This window comes from Betta splendens, chromosome 19 (genome assembly GCF_900634795.4).
Source record: "Betta splendens chromosome 19, fBetSpl5.4, whole genome shotgun sequence".
Taxonomy (NCBI): domain Eukaryota; kingdom Metazoa; phylum Chordata; class Actinopteri; order Anabantiformes; family Osphronemidae; genus Betta; species Betta splendens.
Genome location: NC_040898.2, coordinates 6,025,583 through 6,046,850, shown reverse-complemented (window position 1 = coordinate 6,046,850; position 21,268 = coordinate 6,025,583). Strand labels below are relative to the sequence as shown.

Here is a 21,268-nt window from a genome sequence, read left to right as displayed (position 1 = left end):
GCTTAGGTTTGAGGCTGACGCAAATCACCAGCCCCTGCACTGTAAGAACCTATGGAGAATCAGCTGTGACAAGGTGTAGAGCTTCTCTTTTTCACATCTAGGACACAACGGGACCGACAGAGTCAGACATGATGTCCGGAAGCTAAAAGCCAGGTTGGTTTCAGTGAGAGAGACAGGTATATATTAAGAATACTACATTTTTTAAAACCACTTCCCCTTTTGTCTCTTCCTATTTGCTATGTATCAGTCCAGCTCCTTTCTAATGGACCCTCACTGATCGTAGACTGACAGTCTGGTTCCCCCCAGAGATTGCAGTACCCATGAGTTTTGAGTGAAACATGTTGAGAGCTTATATATCTAATATTTTGTATTCATTAATCGTAATACATCTCTCAATCTGCAACTGGAGCCAAGTTTAGCTAAACACTGGAACACCAGCTCTGCTCTGTGCATAAGCCCTAATTCTAATTTCCTGATTATCTTCTTACAGGGACACAGAAAAGTCATATTCACCTGAACTTATTAACCCATTGACTGGAATATTTCTGCGCTGCATGAGCCTATGTACTGTAATTATTGTCACAGAATCCGCTGGCAGCGCCTCTCCTCATTACACTTTAGAACCACCAAACAAATACTGTAGGTAACAACATTTTCATGCATCCCTCCCAACCTCACTCCTCTCTCAGCACAGACCTGCTTTGCTTGTGCACCTCTCATGTCTGCAGCTCTTCAAAACAGATGCTTGTCTGAGGGGTTTTATTATTAGCAGCCTGACTGAAGCAGAGGAAACCGATAGAAATACAGCCCCGCAGGCATTTGAAGTTAGTCATTTCATCCCAGTTCACTTCGGCATGTTTTTGGAAAAATGACGCCGAGAAACGTCTCAATGTAGATTTGTATAGAGTGAAGTTCATGTGCTTTGTTTTTTGACAGCTTTATCCCAGATTTACCAGCAGAGTTTCTTACTGTACCTGTGATTAAGTGATTTCTGTGTTGGTAGATGACCAGTATAGAAGTAGAATAGAAACACTTCAATTTAGACTTTAAGTGAACCATGCTTCTATTCAAAGACATATTATTAATTTCTGGCCTTTTGTATGCACAACTCAACTTTTCTGACAAAGCTAACAATGGGTAGCTGTGTTGGCTTTTGTGTGTTGACCTTTGTGCTAAGCCGCTTGATTGACTTATTGTTGCCGAGTGTTTGTGGGCTGTGACGGAAGCCAAAGCTCTGACAGTACGAAATCAAAGCAGCGGGGAAACAAAACAAGCTTGTTATGTGTGCACACGCTGGCGAAATTACCCGGTTTGTTCAGCTCTGTGGGAAATAATCACGCTTCCTTCATGACGGTTGGCGGCTGGGGCTAATGTGAGCCGCCGCGGCGCTACGGAAGCCCATAGGGAGCTGCTGCATGTCACCGGACGCCACCTTTACAGTTAATAAACCCTGCACCTTCTGCGTGTCACGTCCGTGCAGCAGTCTGACATTTTACATACATGATAATGATGACGATGAGTGATGGCAGTAATTGAAACATCAGACATTTTTCTCCTAATGAGATTCATGTTGCCATGTTGTAGGAATGGCTGCGCTTGTGTTTCTCGATTCAGCGGCTATTCATTCATCATGTCAAAAGGCCTGGTTGATGATCGAAGACGATGATGATGTTTAGTATGCACAAGGCTTGTGTTACTCGTCTCTCTCAGGAAAATAGCAAAATATGGCTGGATTGAATTTCCCTGTGAACTGAAGTTAGTGAAATCGTGTTAAATTGTCAGACTATAATCCTTCCAGAGCTGATGGACGGAAGGGCTTAGGTGTTTTATCCAGAATTACCAGATTCCATTGATCAGCCTGAGAGAAGAAATCTCACCAGGGCTCATGTCAGTAAAGGTCAGTCATCGTAGTTTCACTGTCTGAGTCGTTACCAAAGAGAGTAACAAATTACAGATTTTGTTTTACGGGCACAATATTCTCCCTTAGCACCAGACTACAATCAGTCCGGCCATTCATGCCCGACCGCCCCTCCATTTTGTACCGTGGAGTTCACTGACCACCACGCTGAACAACACTGGTTGTCATGGCAATGATGCACAGGTACACTAAAGGCAATCTGCAGTGTAAAGAAGGAGAAGGGGGGGGGGGGTGATCTGCACCGGCACAACCCGCACGGCTACAGAACCTGATTTACACTCGGCACACGCTCCCCACACGTACACTCATAATTGCTTACATACATCAGAGCACAATGGAGAGCTCTCTGTCATCAGTGCACTATTGTTTAGCTGCTTTGTGTGGTAGTGGGATAAATTACACTCTGTAATAAAAAAAGCCCTAAGCCACAGATGAGGGATGACTCTTGTTTTACATTACATTACTTTTTTTACCCAGAGTAGATATTGGACCTTATATTATGATATTGGAAGTTTCATTGTCGACCATCGTTTCTCATCTTATCTTATGTATATGGATGTTATAAGTTATAGTTCAGGTTCTCACTAAGGTAAATTTAGCTTTATCTCACAAATAAATAACAAACCTTAACATCCACAATACAAAGTGGGTCATCATCACTATTATCACTGCTGTCTTATCGCTTTCTGTCCGTCCGCAGCACGCGCTCGCTTCTCCTCCTGTGGTGCCGGCTAAAAATAAGCCACATGCAGATGTTGCTGGGTGATCATGAATAAGCGAAATGATGAAACGCGCTCATGCTAATAAGCTGCCACGGGACAAAAACATCAAGAACCGTGCAAAGTCAAAGCCGCGTTTGTCTCCGCTTCTACCGGAGCTCATCCGTTCTTCCTCTGCTGTACGTTTCATATCACCGGTGCTTTGGTTACATTATACGACCCTATATTTAGTAGTCCGGGCAACGGGTGACAGATGGATGGCTGATGGTGACACCTGCCACTCCGCTGTGTTTCACACAGACGCTTGTTTCCTTCCCAGGAGACTGTTGTTATGGGCCAGTAGCTGTGACAGCAAAGCAAATCAATGAATGTGTGGGAACTGCTTCTACCCAAATTTGCACATTTAGCTGTCAGATGTTTTTGCCCCCCCCCCCTCAGCTGGATATTAGGCATATTATCAGCTGCTGCCACAAAGGAAGTCATAACCAAAAATGTGCATGCGGCGTCAAATTTGCGGGTTTTCTTTAGCTGCTTTTCCCCGGGCTCAGACTCGGCTTCACGCCGTTGAGCTCAGATTCATAAGCGCTCCGGTTCAATCACAGCCTTCCCCTCAAGGACCCACTGGAGCACGTCACGGTTGAGATCTGTTGTTTGTGTTAGTTAGAATGGGAATAGCTGGTTAGGACACATTCCCAACGTCACGCTTCTTGTTTGTGTCTTTATCGTTTCCGCGCAGAGACGAACGCCGTCGTTGGAGATTTGTTAAGTTTCTCCGCGTGTTTTCTGGTGCTGGGCAGGCGATGAGTGATGGAGCTGAAGTCAGCCTCCTGCTGTTGCTGCTTCTGCTGGAAATGAGGCTGCTGCCAGTGAGACCGAGACCAACATTAAACTTGCGCCAGTTAAAAACTGCTAGAAAAGCCCACAGAGTAGAGAGGATCTATGTGGTTTGATTGGATCTCACTGGGTTTATTAGTTTCACTGACACTTTACAGCTTTAACGCTGACAGACATGCATCCATATGTGGTAGCTGCTCACATTAATCGCATCATAAGTGTCCACTCAGTCTTGTGGAAAATGAGTCAAAGGAGGAGCTCCCAATTTAAAACCAGCAAAGTGTGAGTGCATTGGTTGTGTGCATTTTATTATGTGGAACTTGTTTTGCCCACAGATGAAAGATGATGCTACTGCGTGTGCACTTTTGCATAGTTTTTTTTTTTTTCTATGTGAGTGAAGGAGGGAGGGAATTAACGCGAGATGGATGGAAAAGAAAAGGTTCTTAACAAACACCTTCATCTCAGTCTGTGCGAGTTTGTAATTTGTCACAGAGAACTCATACAACAGCTGCTTCCCCCTCTGTCTCTCCATCTGCTTGGATCTGGTCTGATCATTTGTTGCTACACCATCCCACCAGTGCACAACTTCACAGTGAGCTGATGTCTGGGAAGCGGCTTTAAGAGGCTTACAGGACATATTCCAATGCTCCCATTCAAAACAAAGAAGAGCCCTCATCTGTGTCCATAGGGAATGAGCTCAATGTCTGTCAAATTGGAAAGACGATGGTTAGAAAGATATGGCATTCGGGCATTCAAAGAGATATTTATCTATATGGTCAGCTCATTGTACAGTAGATATAAGTGTTTTCTAGCCATAGTTCACTGCCTCCATTATTTGATTCTTTTGTAAATGTTTTCCTGTTCTAATTCCATGGCATCAAATAATGAAAGGCACTTGTGGTGAGAAGTAAAAGTAAAAGTCTGAAACGGAGACGTTCATTGTCTAAGTGACTGGAAATGTCAATGTCCAGTGTCTGAAAAAGTTGCAAGAACTTACAGAAACAGGAATGAGTGCAGGGAAAGAGAACGACGTTCTGAGGGGGAGCACAAGAGATTGTGGCACCTTTTTTATTCATGACTTTATTACAAACTCAGGCCTGTATTGAATTTTAAGCTTCTGCTCTTAGAGCTAATACAGTTGTTATTACATTTAAGACCTCCACGTCAGGATGTGACAACCTTCAAGGTCATGATCCTATAAAAAAAGTACTTCAGGCAACAGGAAATAAGCTCTTAGACCCTGTTTGAAGAGAAATAAACCTTTATTTCAGGAAGAACACCATGCTGAAAATTGACTTAGACAGAGAGTGAAGGGAGCTTGAGGACGCGGCAAAGACTAGTAAATGCTGCCTTGATGTGAACAATACGAACCGGAGGTCGAAACATCAACGGACCGCTGAAAATAGTTTGTCGTGTGTTCCAGCTATTTCAAGGCCGACGCAGCACACGACTCGCTCAGCTCTCTGCAAATGACAGTTTCTAACTCTGTGGCTATAGCAACGTGCCACAGGTCTTTCAATGCGCGTTTCATCGCATTAGCGCTGTTGGTGCAACAAATAAAAAGTGAGTAGCACGGGGTCTGACATGCACCCAGTTTTGTATTTCCATATCAGTCATATCAGTCCGATACTAGAATATATGTAAATATACTGTAGATATAAAATCCTGAGGAGCTACAATGCAGATGCCAGCATGGCTTAGTTTTAATTGGCTGTATGTGACATTGTCTGTTTTTAAAGGTAAACTATAAATAGTGGCTGCTGTAAATATTCAAAAGATAGGCCCCAGTCATTTATTACTTGGTGCCTTCAGCCATCAGCTCGCCACTAGTAATACCGACCCAGAATTCTGATGACCGCTGATGGATTTCCAAGGAACCGTTCCAGTGAATTCAGGAAACATACACAAGCTGGCGGCTCCTTTATCACAGTGCAACACTGCGTCTTAATACTGACCCTGGAGAGGGAAGAATGGGCGACACAGTTAGGGGGATGATGGGGGGCGGGTCAAGGCCTCGTTCACACAGCGACTTAACACACACACACACATTCTATATCTGCACACAAGCAGGAAAAAAGCAATGAACTGCATGACTGCACAAACAGAATAAAGATTTTCTGGAGCCTTTCCATCTTGTGGCCTTTCATATCTTCACGTCTCCTGACTTTCAGCCGTATATCTCCCCACACATTTCCGTTTAAGCTTTATCCTTCTCTCCATGCGTCCCGCTTTAGCGTAATCTGAAAGTGCCATTCTAAATGTCCTAATGTTTAAAGCACTGTTTACCAATCACATGGTCAAAGTAGTTTGCAAGGAAACAATGAGACACACAAGTCAGGAAAGAGTCAGCTAATTAGCTTCTGATACTCACACACTATGAGCCAAGGGGACTGCATGTAGCTAAGAGCAGCCTTTAGAGTTTAAGGAGCTTGCCCTGTGTCACTTTTTAAATACTAAGAGATAACATTTTGGCTTAAGGGGAGGTTTAAAAGCCCAGCAAGACTTACTGGGAGAATTTGACATGCCTTAATGGGCTTTGCTGCCTGTTGTTTGGATAATACAATATAGCCTGGGCAAGGATTGAATGGTTTCCTAATACAGTACATACAGTACAGTACCATGCTGTATACAGTACTTAAGAAAAGAGTTGGATGTATTGAAAAGCACAGACTCTGCCTGTGATCACAATTTTGGTTCAATGCTGAGACAAATGTCTTATAATTTTCACTTATTATAGGTATACAGTATGACTGATATCTATTGTATTTGTTTATGTGTATTTTGATGGAGTGTGACTTATTTAACTTTAAATTTATCAGAGCAGTTGTTAAAAGCTGATGCCACTCTCATTCTTACAAACACAATTAATTAACATTAATAATAATTGTTACAATAATAATAACAACTGTAAGAAATTACAATTTCTCAAAACATGCTTTACCTACCTGCAAAATTGTGCTGGTTGGCAATAATAAAAAACCTTAAACTGTCTTAAGTTTCATGTTGTGCCAACATTCCTTCTTCCAACTGTTTTATTCATCAATGCCAAATGAATGATTAAAAGTAAAATTTCAGCCTGTGTTGCTGTTCGGTTTCATAAGGCCTCCTTTCCACTTCCCTCGAGACCAGGGAGGACACGGCCCCCCCTGGAGTCCCTTCAGGACTCTTGTGTGGTCCAGGAACCGGCAGTGCCCAGGATTTGATCATGAGGTCTGCACGCCTTGCGACTTACGCTCATCGTCTTACCCAGTGCACCACTGAGGAACCCTTCACACCTGGAGCAGTGTTCAGCGCGCTTTTAAAGCTACAAACCTCTAAAAGTTCCTAGAATTATGCAAGATTTGAACCCACAACCTGACATTCCCACAGCAGCTGCCTAACTATGTGAGCCACTGCTCTGGTCAGATTTGGGTGTATCCGAAGTTGTACTTATTGTTTGTTTAGTAACAGGCCCTTAAACATGTTTAAAGTTAACCAGGACTTGAACTCACCACCTGGCATTAATGCAGCAACATCTTAACTGAGCCACTGCTCTGGTTGGATTTTAATGTTGTCTGAGGTTGTATTTACAGTTTGCATGATAGTGTAACTGAAACATATTTAGCATTACAGTATATGGGGACTTGAAACTGAAACCTCACATTCCCACAGCAGTGTTTTAACCCACTACACCACTGCTCTGGCTAGTTTTTGATATGAATGAGGTTGTATGTACTGTTGCTACCTTGAAGTATGTTGAGGAATGAGAAAAGATGCAAAGTCTGAATAAAGTTTTTATTATATTATAGCACACACAATCAAAACAATATTAGGAAACCAACATTTGAGGTCAGGTGTCTTACAGAGAACAAAGCATTGTTGGGCATATGCAAAGAGCATGAATTATAATAATCAGAATTACAGCTCCTGAGTGGAGATACTAATTATGTTTATCATTTAGATTCACGAATCTTGGTTATTAGCTACAATGTTTATAACTATATATGAAAGATGTCTATAATAAGTGAAACACTTTAGTAAATGATTAATTAATAAATAAATGATTGAATGATTAATTAATTATAAATAATTTACAGGGCACCACCTTGTTACCAAAGACAAGGGCTCCAGCGCTCCCACGGGGCAGGTGTTGGTGGTGAAGCTAAAACAGGCAGCGTGGAGTCTGTCACCGTCTCAATCTGCAACAATAAAGTTGAGAAAAGATGAGAAAACCACACTGAGACGGAACGTCAGTGTTATGGGGTAACGTTTGTATGTAACTCTCTTACATATTAACTATGTCTGGGAACTGGACCTCCGTCTCCATTCAGGACACCGATACATCTTTGAGGCAGTCCATAATTTCTGGTCGCATCTCCCTCCGAGGCCATAAATCACTATTATGGGGGTGAGCTCAGTGATAGTTTGATTAGAACCAGGCAGACAGAGATTTCTATTGCTCGTGATCTCTCTCCACTACATATTATATACAGTGAATACAGGTCCTCCTTAAGACACATCACAAATGAAGCAAGCGCCCCAACCCAAACAGTAGGTGAGAATGAAGGGAACCATAGACAAGCGTAGTGAGCGATGCCAACGGAGCAGCACTGCTGAGGCTGGATAAGGAAGTTATCACGAAACAAAGCCCAGGAGGTGGTCACAGATCCAGTACAATGAGCCAGAATGCCTGGGGGTGCCGCAGGCAGAATGAACTACCCCTACTGGTAAACTGGTTAAAAGCTTGGCGTGGCACAAAAAGTGCACCGCAGTCTCCATAGCATGCTGGCTGCAGCACTTCACACCCACGCAGACGGGAGACCCAGCAAAAATTTAAACATGACAAGATCGACAGAAGTACAAAGTACCGAAAAAGACCTCCTTGTTTGATCTATTCTGGTTGTACAGCTTCTCACATTCAACCATGAGACAATCAGACGAATGAAAGACGAGCCACATAGAAAAGCATCATTACATTGGATGGATTTTACATCAGGGCCTGTGTTTGCTATACCGCATATGCAAAGGTTAGCTCAGCAGCTGCATTTTAACATCAGACAGAGTGGATTATATTGATTGATCCTATCGATCAATGTGTCGGTGATCCAGTGATCTTCAGGAGCGACTCCTGCCTGGTTCATATTTATAATGAGGCCTGGCCCGTCCGGCTCGGTGACTGACAGAGAGCTTGGAGCTGGCTGATTCTTACTGTATGGTTGTTGAATATTAACGTCATTTGTCAATAGGCGAGGCTTGTATGTTTAATCTATCGGTGGGTGCGCTGTCATTTGGAGTTATGTTTCTGTCTTTCGGGCTGTTTATTTTGTCTCCTTATTTGTGCGGGTGCTGCTGCTTTCCTGTTGTTTGCTTCGACATCATCCGTATGTCCACGTCGCACAGTTAAAAAAATATATATATATATCGACTGAAGCCTATTACAAATGCCAGGTTTACAACAGCGGCCTGGCTTATCAGCAAACCTACCCGCACGGCGGAAGAGGCGCTTTTGGGTCAACATTTTTTCAATCTCCTGTTTATTTTAGCGATAATGCACCTGAGGGAAATGGGCAAATCATCTAGAAGAGCAGACATTGTATTAAGAGCGAGCATTGTACGACAGTAACAGGAAGTGGCCCCAGTAATTCAAAATGTGCCTCATCGAGTTCTAGAGATTGTACGTTTACTGATAAGAAGGTTTCCATTTGTTGAAATAATGGCTAAAAATCATCATCTTTCCATGGAACAAAAGTTGAGCCATAATGATTGTTTTGCTGCAGGTCATACCTGGAAGGGAGGGAGGGGCCGCAATCTCATATCCAGGTTTGACACAGTGCTGTCTGTCGCGGCTCAGCTGCTGAGCGGACGCTCAAATTGAATATTTGGGGAGACTCGCTGCCCCGCACATGGCGAGCATGTCGAGTTGAGCCTCTTCAATAATGGGCACAGACACGTTTTTCATCAGTTGCCTGGAAAAATGCAAACAAATCAAACGTATTAAGCAGCTGAGTGCAAAGCGTCCACCTTCAGTAGTGATATTAGGACAAGAACATGGACTTTCAGTACAGCTTCAATAAGCTCTAAAGATCAAGAGAACCCAAGTGTAAACAAGTGCTTATATGAAATATGTTCATTACTACAAGTAAAATACTACCATGTGAAACGCCAGTTATACGACTTCTAGCTAAATGCTAACTTTTCTTGGGGCTGTTTGTTCCATGTGGAAACTCAGCTGACAGAAATATACACGGTGCCCACGGTGTCTTCGGACCGTGGGAGGACTGTGTCCACGAGCTGTGGTCTTGGCCCAGAAGCAGGTGACCCTCCGATCAGCGTCGTATCGGGACAGATGGCCGTTGAGAAGGAAGGAGGCAAAGGCCTGAAAGGAGGCTGGAGCTGTGACTTCAAACACGAGCTCTCATAAGTCCTGCGCATTCTCACTTTTCCTCCTACTGTGCTGCTTTGGTGAGCGTGGAGCAACAAAGGGGAAACAAACTGAGAGGGAATGAGGGGAAAAGGTCGAGAGGACGATGAGAAAGCAAGCGGGGATGGAGAGGAGATGAGTGGCAATAAGATGGAGTTAGAGCCTCAGGTTATTGGAAAATCATTACCAGAGTACTCATGCAAATTATTGCTTACATGTAAGAGAGGAGGAGAAGAGTGTACGGGGGTCGTTAGATGGAATCTCAGTCCTCATTGACATTCACTAAATTTTTCGCGGTTAATGAAGTCTGCAATTAAATGAATAGGGATGAAGTCCACTTTGTTATTTCTGTCCCCTCAGAACACGGTTTAGGTCAATTCTTTCTAAAAGCTGAGAATTCCTGCAGATACAGCAACCACCGCATCATTATGTAAGTATGACACTGTTTGGAAAGGGCCAAATTGGTAGTGACCTTCAAAAACAACATTTCCCATGAGTCCTAGGGGCTTCACTGGCTATAGCCCTGTAGATGTACATTTGATGAACATTTTGCCACAGAAATAAGTTCAAACACTACATAGGTTCTCAGGGTTATGGTGAAAATGTCAGGTTTCTGTGATTGGTTCATATTTCATGACCAGCGCGTGGAGGAAACCAGGACCTTGCATCACTTTTTCTGCCACTGCCAACAACAAACAAACCCCTGAAACACTCTGCAGGACAGTCTTGTGTACTCACACATACGCAAACACCAGCCCACACGCAGGGCTGCTCACATCTTCCATCCCGTGTGAAGTAAACACGAGTATCACAGTTTGCCAACATCACACTCCAGCTTCAATCCCCATCAGTCATACAATCACCACCACCATTAATGTGCAGCTACTGTCTTCTGTGGTTACTTACATCAGTGGTTTGTAGTTGAGGCGTTCGGTGTTGGACGGCTGAATAAATCAAATGTGCAGCGTTGGAGCCGAAGTGCAGCAGCAAATGGATCTGGAATCGTTTCACCTGCAGGTGTTTCCAAAAATGGATCAAACCCGGCGGAAGCTGGCGCTTTGTTCTACTAGAACCTCAACAAACGCTCCCGCTGGAGCGTCCCCTGATGTTTGCACCACCAAGATCCTGGAACGAAAAAAAAACACAAAACAATAAGCTGTGTTTCTCGTATGCTGGTGAGAAAGTAGTGCATAAAAGGTCCATTTATAGAGAAGTACTGTAATGTGAGGTGAAGACAGCAGTGAACACAGGTTTCAATGACCTCGTGGGCACAAGGACCACAAATGGATACGACTTCACGCTGGGTCTTGGTTCATCGGGAGTACGTCTGATGTGGGTTGTTGCAGAGTTCATCACAGTTCCCCTTAGGAATAAACAGTGCAGGTGTTTCTTTTAAGGAACGCAGCCTTCTTCCTTCCAGACATTATTGCCGTATAGTGCAGTCAGAATGACTCTGAGAAGGTGTTAAATGCCTCCCATTTGTAAGGTAAACACCAATAACCCCCTCACCCCCATGCAATATGGATGAAATGCATTAAGAATGAAGGGAGAGTATGTTGTTAGTGATGGGGCCAGTTGCTCAAAGCCACCAACAGCCTCTAGAGCCACAGTGTGAGTGGGAACACCGAGAGCTGATGGGCTGGAAACGGATCGCTGTCGACTGCAGGGTCGCGCAAACCTGGCAACCGCAACCGTGGTTCTGTGTGCGGCTGCTTTTATTGCAGAGTTTCTTCTTGTCATTTGCCCATCTTTGTGTTTGAGAGTCATGAGATACAGTTTTCATCTTTGCAAAAGCAGTCTTAACTTGAGAATGTGACCTGTTAAGACCGGGACCAAACATCCATGGAACAGAACCGAACCACTGGGCAGGTTTAGGCTCTGTGGCTCAACAGGACCCTGAGAAACGAAACAAATCAAGTAATTAAAATATAAAAATGAAAATATGTTTCTTTCCACTTTATTAATATGTTCAATGCAATTATGTCATCATCTTCCTGTAATCTCAGTTATGATTGTAACATTTGGAACACTGCTTAATTGGCCAACTCTGATTCTTCTTCCAAGCTATAATTTGCTATAATTAAATTGTTCAAACTCTATGGAAAATCAGCCTCTTAATGATGCATCTGTTTTTAGATTTTGTCTCTCGATGCCCAATTTGCGAAGCTTTTCCTCTTCCTCTCTAGGACTGATTTGAGGTTCTTTGAGTTCTTCTTTTTTTTCTGCCATGAAAACAGAATCTGCTGACGCAGCAGACGAGCTCCCGGAGGTCTTCGTCTTCCCGCCCACAGGAACACCTTTTAGAATTTGCATGCAGAAACTCTGCCGCGCTGTTTACCGCGCTCATAAGAGGAAGAGGTATTGGACGGCAGTCAGGGTGGAGATGATGCATAATGTGCCCAGGGATCGTCATAAATAAGCAGACGCAGCATCACAGATGCAGCAGCGATAGACGGCAAAGATGAGGAAGAGTAGCAGAAAATGACGAAGCAGCTGCTGCAGCTCAAGAGATCATATGCATGTGTGTGTGTGTGTTTGTGAGTGTTGATAGGTGATGCAACAGTTTGCAACAAAGGTGTGTGTCTGTGCACTGCTGCTAAACAATGAAAGTCGTGCAGAAGTCACAAAAAGCCAACCAGCATCAACTTTACTATTCACCACTGGACTTGTTTTTCTAACTCTCACTAGAAATGAATTCTAGGACCATTTCTGAGTGCACATTGTTTCTTTTGTCTTTCAGAATAAAGTTATGAGCATTGATGCTGTGAAGGTCAAACTGCAGGTAAGAAGCGGCGTGCATCGCTATGAGCATGCGAGTGTGTGCATGCTCTTTGTAATGAATCAGCGCTGACTTCCTGTGGTGTAAATACCACTGGCTGCTGAGCAGAGGGGAGGGAGCTAATGAGGCAGCGTTAATCTCCATCAGCCAATTAGCCGCTGCGCTGGCCGACTGGAGACGCAGACTCTCCGTTGGATTATTATTAAGGTTGCTCATTGTCACTCAAAAGCATCATTAGAGAGTATCTGATGAATTCATCAACTTGGTTACTGTAAAAACAGCCTCCTGTTTAACGGTTCTGTGTTTAGTCTGTCAAATTGGATATTTTCAAATGAATCGAGTAGAGACCTGCAGGCGACTATGCACCGTTGAGCTTCTTAATAACTGTAACATCATCCACTATAGTTCATTCTGAAGGTTGGACAAATGAATGGACTTATCGGAACATGACAAAGCAATTCTCACACGTGGCTGAAATGGAGAGTTGCTGTATTGATAAAAGCAAAATGCATCACAGTGCAATAAAATGTGACAAATTGATCATGACCCTCAGGAAAGCAGATGAAAATTAGCAGCAGACCAAAGCAAATCTGTACGGATCAATGAAGAGGTTCGAATCTAAAGGCTAAATGTTAAAATAAAACATTTCCATAATTTCTACATTTCAATTTTGACTGTAGATAGTTTGACAAACCATTGACAAAATATTCTAAAAATAATAAAATCTAACAGGCGTTTTATTGTATATGAGTATGTCAAATTTGATTGATCTGTCCAGATCTCTAGAATTTAAACACAAACCAACAACAGCAGCCAGTAGGTAGCTCATTTAAACAACTGTCCATGAATGCAGCACAGCTACTGTACCAGAGGTCTCACATAACGGAACACAACCACCACAGACACCATCACCATCACGCTGAATTAGGGAGCGGCTGTAATTATAATAACTGTGCTGCCTCACAGTAGCAGTGCTGCTACAGGGTTCTCTGAGAACGGCAGCAGAATCACGCTGTGCTGAAATGTGGAAACACCGTGGAAACATTCTAATAACGAATGCTGATGGAATAATGATGTTCTCCTGTTGGTTTTTAGATCTGGGACACTGCTGGTCAGGAGCGCTTCCGGAGCGTTACGCACGCTTACTACCGTGACGCCCACGGTAAGAAGCCTCCACACACACAGTGTGATGGGACGACAAATAAAAAAAAAACACTGAAGCAGCAGGGGGTCTGAGGGCCAGGTCTATGAAGCAGGGTCTCAGCCTGTGTGCTGCAGGTATATCTCAACCAACTCCACTCCAGAGTCCAGAGAGCACTGAGCCTCAGGCCCAACTCCAAAGAGCAGGTGTTAGAACACACACACACACACACACACACACACACACACACACACACACACACACACACACACACACACACACACACACACACAATGCTGATGCTGGTGTGTGTGTGTGTGTGTGTGTGTGTGTGTGTGTGTGTGTGTGTGTGTGTGTGTGTGTGTGTGTGTGTGTGTGTGTGTGTGTGTGCGTGGCCAGTTGCCCGGTGCCACTCTGACGTGTCCGTACGTCGGCTTGCCCTCGCTGATCTTTAACAAGGCACCCTGGGAGCCTGGAACCAGCTCCTCCGAGGGCGTCCGTCTGCTCCCGACTTTCAAATAAAGCTCATTCAGACTGACAGGCGGGACCCGGGGAGGGAGCGCGGGCCGAGCGCAGCTGTCACGAAAGCTGTCGATGCCTGTGAACTAAGCGAGCGTTTTTCCGGGACTCAGTCTCGCTTCTGGGCCTCATCAGGTAGAACTGAACAAGTACCTGAGACACGTATCCCAAAATTCACCATTTAAAGGTTAAATGGTGATAACATCCTTTAATATATTGATAAGCTGCTTTTAGTCCATAATAGATAGAGATAATTGCATTATTATGAAGCTACTACAGCAACAGCTACTACACAATAAATGAAAACAATCACAGCTAACACATAAATTTCCAGTCACTAGAGCTGAAATAGCAACAAAAGAGTCCTTACAATCCGTTATTTCTGGTTTGAGGACTGCTTCCCTCTCCTGGATTCTGACCCAACAGCAGGATGCTGTAGTAGCTGAAGACAGTGCCCACTTGACTTGAAGCGCTACATTTCTGGCTGGATGTGATGTCTGTTTTAATCGGCTTTGGCCCCGAACTCGACTGTCATTAACTCATTAATGAGAAAGCCAGAAGATCCACGCAATCGGCCCGAACGAGTCGGTAGCCGCGGCCCGGCCCGGCGCCGTCTGTCCGGACCATCTGGCGCGAAGGCCCGGCTCGGCCCAGACGCCAGCCGCAGACGCTATCTTTTCTTGCTCGTTTCCACAGCGTGTGACAGGAAACCGCGGGGCGCTCACAAACAAGGGGAGAAGCAGGCAGCGGGAGGCAGAGTGGAGGAGAGGGGATGGAGACGTAAAATAAGACGGACGGGGGGAGAAACACACCTGATGCCAGCGTCAGCGATGGAGGCTGAAGGGCCGGGTTAAATACATGCATTAAATCAGGCCGTGTGTTCACGTTAGCGGAGGCCGGGACCACCGCGGAGGCGAAGGGCAGGAAGCGTCGACCTTCACCTTTCAGGGGAAGGTCGAGCTGCCACGACGCGGCAATAAAGAGGCGCGGAGCCCCCGCGCTGTCGAACGCGCTGCCTTCAGGCGCCCGTCCTCCGGGACGAAACGAGCACATTAAGGAATCACTGTCCCTGAAAAAAGCATCATCGCCGCCATTAGCTTTGTGCCATCAGTCACATTGTAACACAGACGTCACATTAGTGAGTGATGGATATTTCTTATTAGCACGTCGCTCGGCCGCGATTGCTGAGTTAATGGATGTCGTGGGGCCGAGTTCTAGGTGCGACGCCTCCGGATCGTTCGACGAGGCTTTAGCGTCGAAAACGAGCCGCAGGATGGACCTCGTTTACGTCACGCTGAGTGTTGAGAGGGTGGAAGAATGAGAGTCAGACACAAACACACGCGCCGGCGTCAAGAAAGTTGACTCTATTAGCGCTGGGCTGCAAAACAGTGCAGCCTCTACGCACGCCACGCGTTTGGTGCGTTCAAGGACAGCACAAAGTGCAGTTCATCCCCCAACTACCCAATAATAGCGTGATACAAATGAAATGAACAGCCAGCTGTGGAGGTGATGATGATGATGATGATGATGATGAAGACAATAGCTGTGAACGTACGGGGAAGCAATAAAGAAAGTAGAAGAAGAAAGAATAGATGAATAGTGTTCTAGCTTCCAGCCTAATAAAATAGATGCTCAGGTCACAGTCAAAGTCACTTTTGATGCTTTGCTCCTGCACATCTGTGTGAAGTATCACGTCCCCTTCTCTCCACTGAACCTATTGTCTGAACCTCAGTTCCTCTTCAAATATTGATCCATCTTCACACTTGCCCTTACCTGTTGCTTTCTCTTTACCATTTATTCAACTGTCTCCACGCGCTGAGTGCGTCGGCTGGCACCGCGCCGGCAGAATTCAGTGATCTGTCGCCGCGGTGATTCATCCGCCCCTGTCTAAAATGGCCGCCGCTCGAAAAGAGCCCCGCGGGTCACGCGCCGCCACGGGAGGAAGAGGCAGAAATGACAACTGCTGCTGGTGCCGAGGGAGGCAGTGAAAGTGATGGAAGGAGGGGGCGCCGGCTCTCATCAAAGTCATCAGCCAGACACACACACACACACACACACACACACACACACACACACACACACACACAGGCTTTTCATTAGTAGGTGTCCTCAGCGCGAAGCCGTCGTAGGTGGTGTGCTTTTAATTTTCAAGGCGGTGATGGAGCAGAACGGTGACGCTGCTGATCTTTATCTGCCATTTGCACGTTGATGGAAATATGGCAGCAGTAAAGTTGCGCCTGTAAAAGTCACCAGAACCTGCGCTATTGCAAAACGCGGCACAGGCGCCCGGTTGAGGCCAGTAATTAACATACGCTGAGCTCTGCGACGCTTTGTGAGCTGTTCCTCGGGCTCATATTTATTTGCATGCGTACGCGCAACTCTGTTTATGCAACCTATTTTCAATAAGGGCAGAGCAGCCAAGGTCATTCATGCTTATTACAGCAGCTTCTCATCTGAGAGATGATGGATCGCGCTGCTCTGTATGGACTACTTCACTCCACCGCTTGCTACTCAGAGACTCCTTCATGAACTTTTATTGTGAAGGAGGCGTCAAATCGTTCCTATGGGTGCTCTGACAGCTGTCATATACTACAGGCTGATATGCCAGCATCCACTAACTAGACCTATTTTATTAATAGACAATATAAAGTACTGCCTTTTTCTTTACTTCTACGGCCGACCTCGGGTCACCCATGCAGCTGTCAATCAGGCGAGGGGCGGGGCTTACTCAGACCATGCCAGGAAACCAAAGTAAAACTCACCTTTAAATAAAAATAATTCTATTGTCATTTACAGTAAGAATCATCAAACGGTGCAGATTGACTAAAACTACTGTCCACGTCTCATTACCACCAGCCTAGTTTCGTGTCTCTGCCCTTTAACTCGCTCTCCTGGCGTCCACGCTCCTCATTCCGCTGCGCTCCTGCTGTTTTGCAACCACAACGCGTCCTCCTGTGAGAAAGTGAGTCTGTGAGGAGCTCCTGACAAAGGCGTAATTGGATCAGGGGCGGGTGGAAGCAGGCGGGTCCTCGTGGTTTACTCCGCTGTCCTGGACGCTGATAAACACGGGAGCTCCACGGGAGGGAATTAACTCGCGGGGCACATTGTCTGATTCTCCCTCGGTGCGTGTTTCCTTACACCCCCCCCCCCCCCCTCTTCCTCCCCCCTCTGTTCTCTCGGTCTCGCGCTCGCATTGATTACAACTCATTAATCAGCGCCCACAGACTCAAATGGTCCGAATAAACAAACAGAGAGCTTAATCCAAAATAGATGCGGGTCGGGGACGCAAGAGGGGGGAGAAATGAGCTATAAAAGCGAGTGTGGGAACGAGAATAGAGGGAGATGCACGTGGAGGAGACGGGTAAAAGGATCAGCTGCGGCGGCAATTAGCTCCGGCTAATTCCTCCAAGTGAAACTTTATCCAGCTGAGAAAACGAGCTACAATTACTCCGTAGGTGTAATCAGGTTTTCTGTCTGATTTGCATTCACGAAGCCCACCCTCCAGTTTGCGCTAAGAAACTTACCTGAGGCGACGTGATCGCGTGGGGCAGCGTGGTGCGTTCGCGGGTAATTAGACTTTACACTGTACTTTGTCGGGGCGCAGGAAACAAGGGGAGCGCGGCGCTTTGCTCCGCCGACCCGCAGCTTCTTTTGCGGCTGTTCGCTGCTTTGATTTCTCCAGTGTAAGATCCGGAAGCTCGTGTTGAACAACCAGCCTAACGCAATTAAATGGCGATTAGCTGCAATTTGACGTGACGCATACCGCAAGAGTTTAATCCTCGAGCAGTTTACACAAAACTACAGTACATAAATAAATCATGTGAAAAAGTGTCAAGGTGCCTAATTCGTGTCTGAACTATCAACCTGCAAGTTAAAGGAAGCTTCCCAGGTTTTCAGGTACGAGGAAATAAATCTATTACTAAAAATAAAATCTCTCTCCGCAGCTCTTCTCCTTTTGTATGACGTCACCAACAAGGCATCGTTTGACAACATCCGGGTAAGAACAAATGCACATTCACCTATTAACTATAAATATGACCATTTTCAATTAAAGCTTCAACATAAACAAATGTGTTTTCTAAAATGTACTGGAAGTTGCTGGGGGGCCGCGTTTCCTGTGTGAGGGGATCTTTTAGTAAAGGATGGTCCGAGGTGCCTTTAATGGTCCAGAGTCGGACTGGAATGAGGAGAATGAAGAGAGGACGACCACGGCGGCTCCAAATGCAGGGATGTGACGGGTCTGAAAGGCGCGGGGCCGCAGATAAGAGCCCTCTTTACCCCCACACCAACCCTTCCTTTGTAGTTGCCTCTCCTCTGAACTCGGCCGGCGCTGCGATTTCCCAGCCGCCCTCTTCATCCCCTGCAGATGCATTCCCGTCCTTTGATTAACGCACGCGGAGACGGGTTAAGGGCAGAATGAGGCCGGTTCTAAAAGCGTGTGCATCGGGAACCGGGGGCGGCGCTGTAGCCGTCTGCGGGCCGGACGTATGCGCGTGTGGGTGCGTTCGTGTGCTCGCGCACAAATGAACCAAGCAGGTGTGTGTGTGTGTGTGTGTGCGTGTGTGTAAAGGTGTGCAAATGACTTCATTAGCAGCGAATGGGGAGCAGCCTCTGGAGGGGAACGGACACAAAGCTGAGCTTCTGTCCAAACAGCTGCTTTCCATCATTATGCTGTGAAGAGCTCGTAATGAATTCAGCCGCTATCGGGTACATTCTGTATCTAATTTGGATGGAAAATCGAGGACAGAATGTCCCAATAAGTTTAGTATTGACTGTTTATTCCTGGGAATAAGTTAAAGGCGGCCATTCAGGTCACAGGGTCATCGCTTGCTCCGTGACCCCTAAAATAAAACTCTTTGATATTGATGAGAGTTTCTTTTTCCGCCGCGAGCGCAGCCGCCACAGCACAAATCACGGGCTTCGCGCGCTTCCTGGGAACGGCGGGCGGCTTCTCAATCACGACGGCAGGTATTTTTGGGCCAATCAAAGCGCAGAGGGTAGAGACATGAGATCAGAGGGCTTCGCTGAGCCTGAAGAGCGCTGAACACGGGCTCTCGGGTCCAGTCGTGTCAGACATGATCACGTGGCTCAACGTCTTTCCTTTATATTACAAAGAATTAGCACGTGTCTCTGCGTTGCCTTTGCGTTACCTCACATTTAGTCCCAGAAGATAAATCCTCTTAATCCCGACAAGACTTTTCTCTAAATTAGACTTAAACAAATGTTCCTTTAATTACGGGCGTAGGGCTTCTATTCACTCCTGTGCATCAAAGCATCCAGGCCGCTCTGGTTCTTCTCTGTAATGGAGTTTAGAGCAGATGCAGACTCAGTGGGAGTCTACTGGCCACTTTGTGTGTGTGTGTGTGTGTGTGTGTGTGTGTGTGTGTGTGTGTGTGTGTGTGTGTGTGTGTGTGTGTGTGTGTGTGTGTGTGTGTGTGCGTGCGTGCGTGTGTGTGTGTGTGTGGACGGCACCTGTTCAGCATATTGGGGCTGATTAATGTTAATACATTCAGCCGAGGCGCTGATCGTCCATGCTCGCACACCGTTTCTCTCTTTTTTTTTTTTTTTTTTTTTTTTGGTGGAAAGTGAAGCTGCAGTTTTCTTTCACTTCCAGCATTTTACATATAATTCAGAGGCAGCAAGGTGATGCAGGCGGCCCGGCGGTGAACTGGAGCCATCGTTTTGTCGCCTACTCAGCGGCCCAACGGCGACGGCCTCACTTCAGTGCAGTGCGCTCAGCCATGACTGCGATGCTGTAGTGGAGCAGGAAGCGGAACCTTCACGCAGAAATGCTCAGACTGTACACACATAACGCCAAATGTTTTAAACAAGCTTTTAACAAAGGGAAAAGGTCAATTGGACATCTTCAAGCATTGCATTTTAACAGGATAAGAACTAAAAAAATCTGTATTTCTCCAGATTTACATAACCAAATAATTACAGCATTGTTTGATTCTAGCACAATTACAATATTGACCACAGTAACAGCAACTCAACCAAATCATGCATGACAGTTATTGCAGGTTGGTCATGTGACCACTGCATATACATACATATAATGCTGCCTCTCAGTGTTTATTTATTACTTGAGAGCATTTGGATGATAGGAAAGATGGTGACACACTTCCCAGTACATTCCATCTCCCATTCTTTCATTGTGCTTCCACCATCTGTAACCATGACCACGGCTGCTGCTGCTTTCTGTCCCTCCGTTCTGTCTGTACTCAGTCTCCTCCTCGCTCACTGTCTGGTTTTGTTCGCTAAATGCTGCATGATGTTTGTTTTTTTTTAAACACTAGTGCATTTGCTGTGATTGTGGATGGACCCAATACATATCCTTCACATTCGGCCTCATCCTTTTTTAGACATACACTCTATTATGCAAATGGAAAATCGAACAAGTCAGTGTCGTCACTGGAAAAAAAAAAAGAATAAGAGTCACAAAACCAAATTTAACTAAGTAACATTTCTGAAGAACCTCTAATGCAGAACAGTCAGATTTGAGTAGCGTCAGGTTACCATAAAAGCTGCAGCCACACAGAGATAATAAATGCACATCTCGTCCCAGTTCTGAAGAGCACTTAAATAAATGCATCACTTAAACATTGTTCAGCTGCAGAGAGAACAGGATCCACAGCCTCCTTTTTTGGAAGAAAGCGGACTGAAACTCATGTGTTTGATGTCTGGTCTTTAAATGCTGATGGGTCTATTATTATTTGGTGCTTTCAGTTTGCTACAGTAGCTAATCATCCCAGCTGACTCATGGTAAGAAGTGGGTGTAACGGCCCGAAGACTCTCTCATGGCACCACTTCACAAAATCAGCATTAAAGGTTTGACCAGTGCTTAATCACTGGCTGTAATATGAATAATAACGGGGGACATTAATCTCACTGATGCACGAACAAGGCTCTGATAAGGTTTGTGACTACAGTATAAACCCACATGATGCTCCCACTA

General features: G+C 45.4%; 1 protein-coding gene across 1 annotated transcript in view; it reads left to right on the top strand.

The window, feature by feature from the left end:
- LOC114845419 (ras-related protein Rab-26-like) overlaps positions 1-21,268 on the top strand; it is a 33,841-nt gene that overhangs the window by 2,839 nt on the left and 9,734 nt on the right. The window contains exons 3-5 of the mRNA XM_029133398.3: positions 12,612-12,653; positions 13,746-13,812; positions 18,255-18,307. Coding sequence (XP_028989231.1) covers positions 12,612-12,653; positions 13,746-13,812; positions 18,255-18,307 — 162 coding nt within the window. The remainder of the gene's footprint in view (positions 1-12,611; positions 12,654-13,745; positions 13,813-18,254; positions 18,308-21,268) is intronic.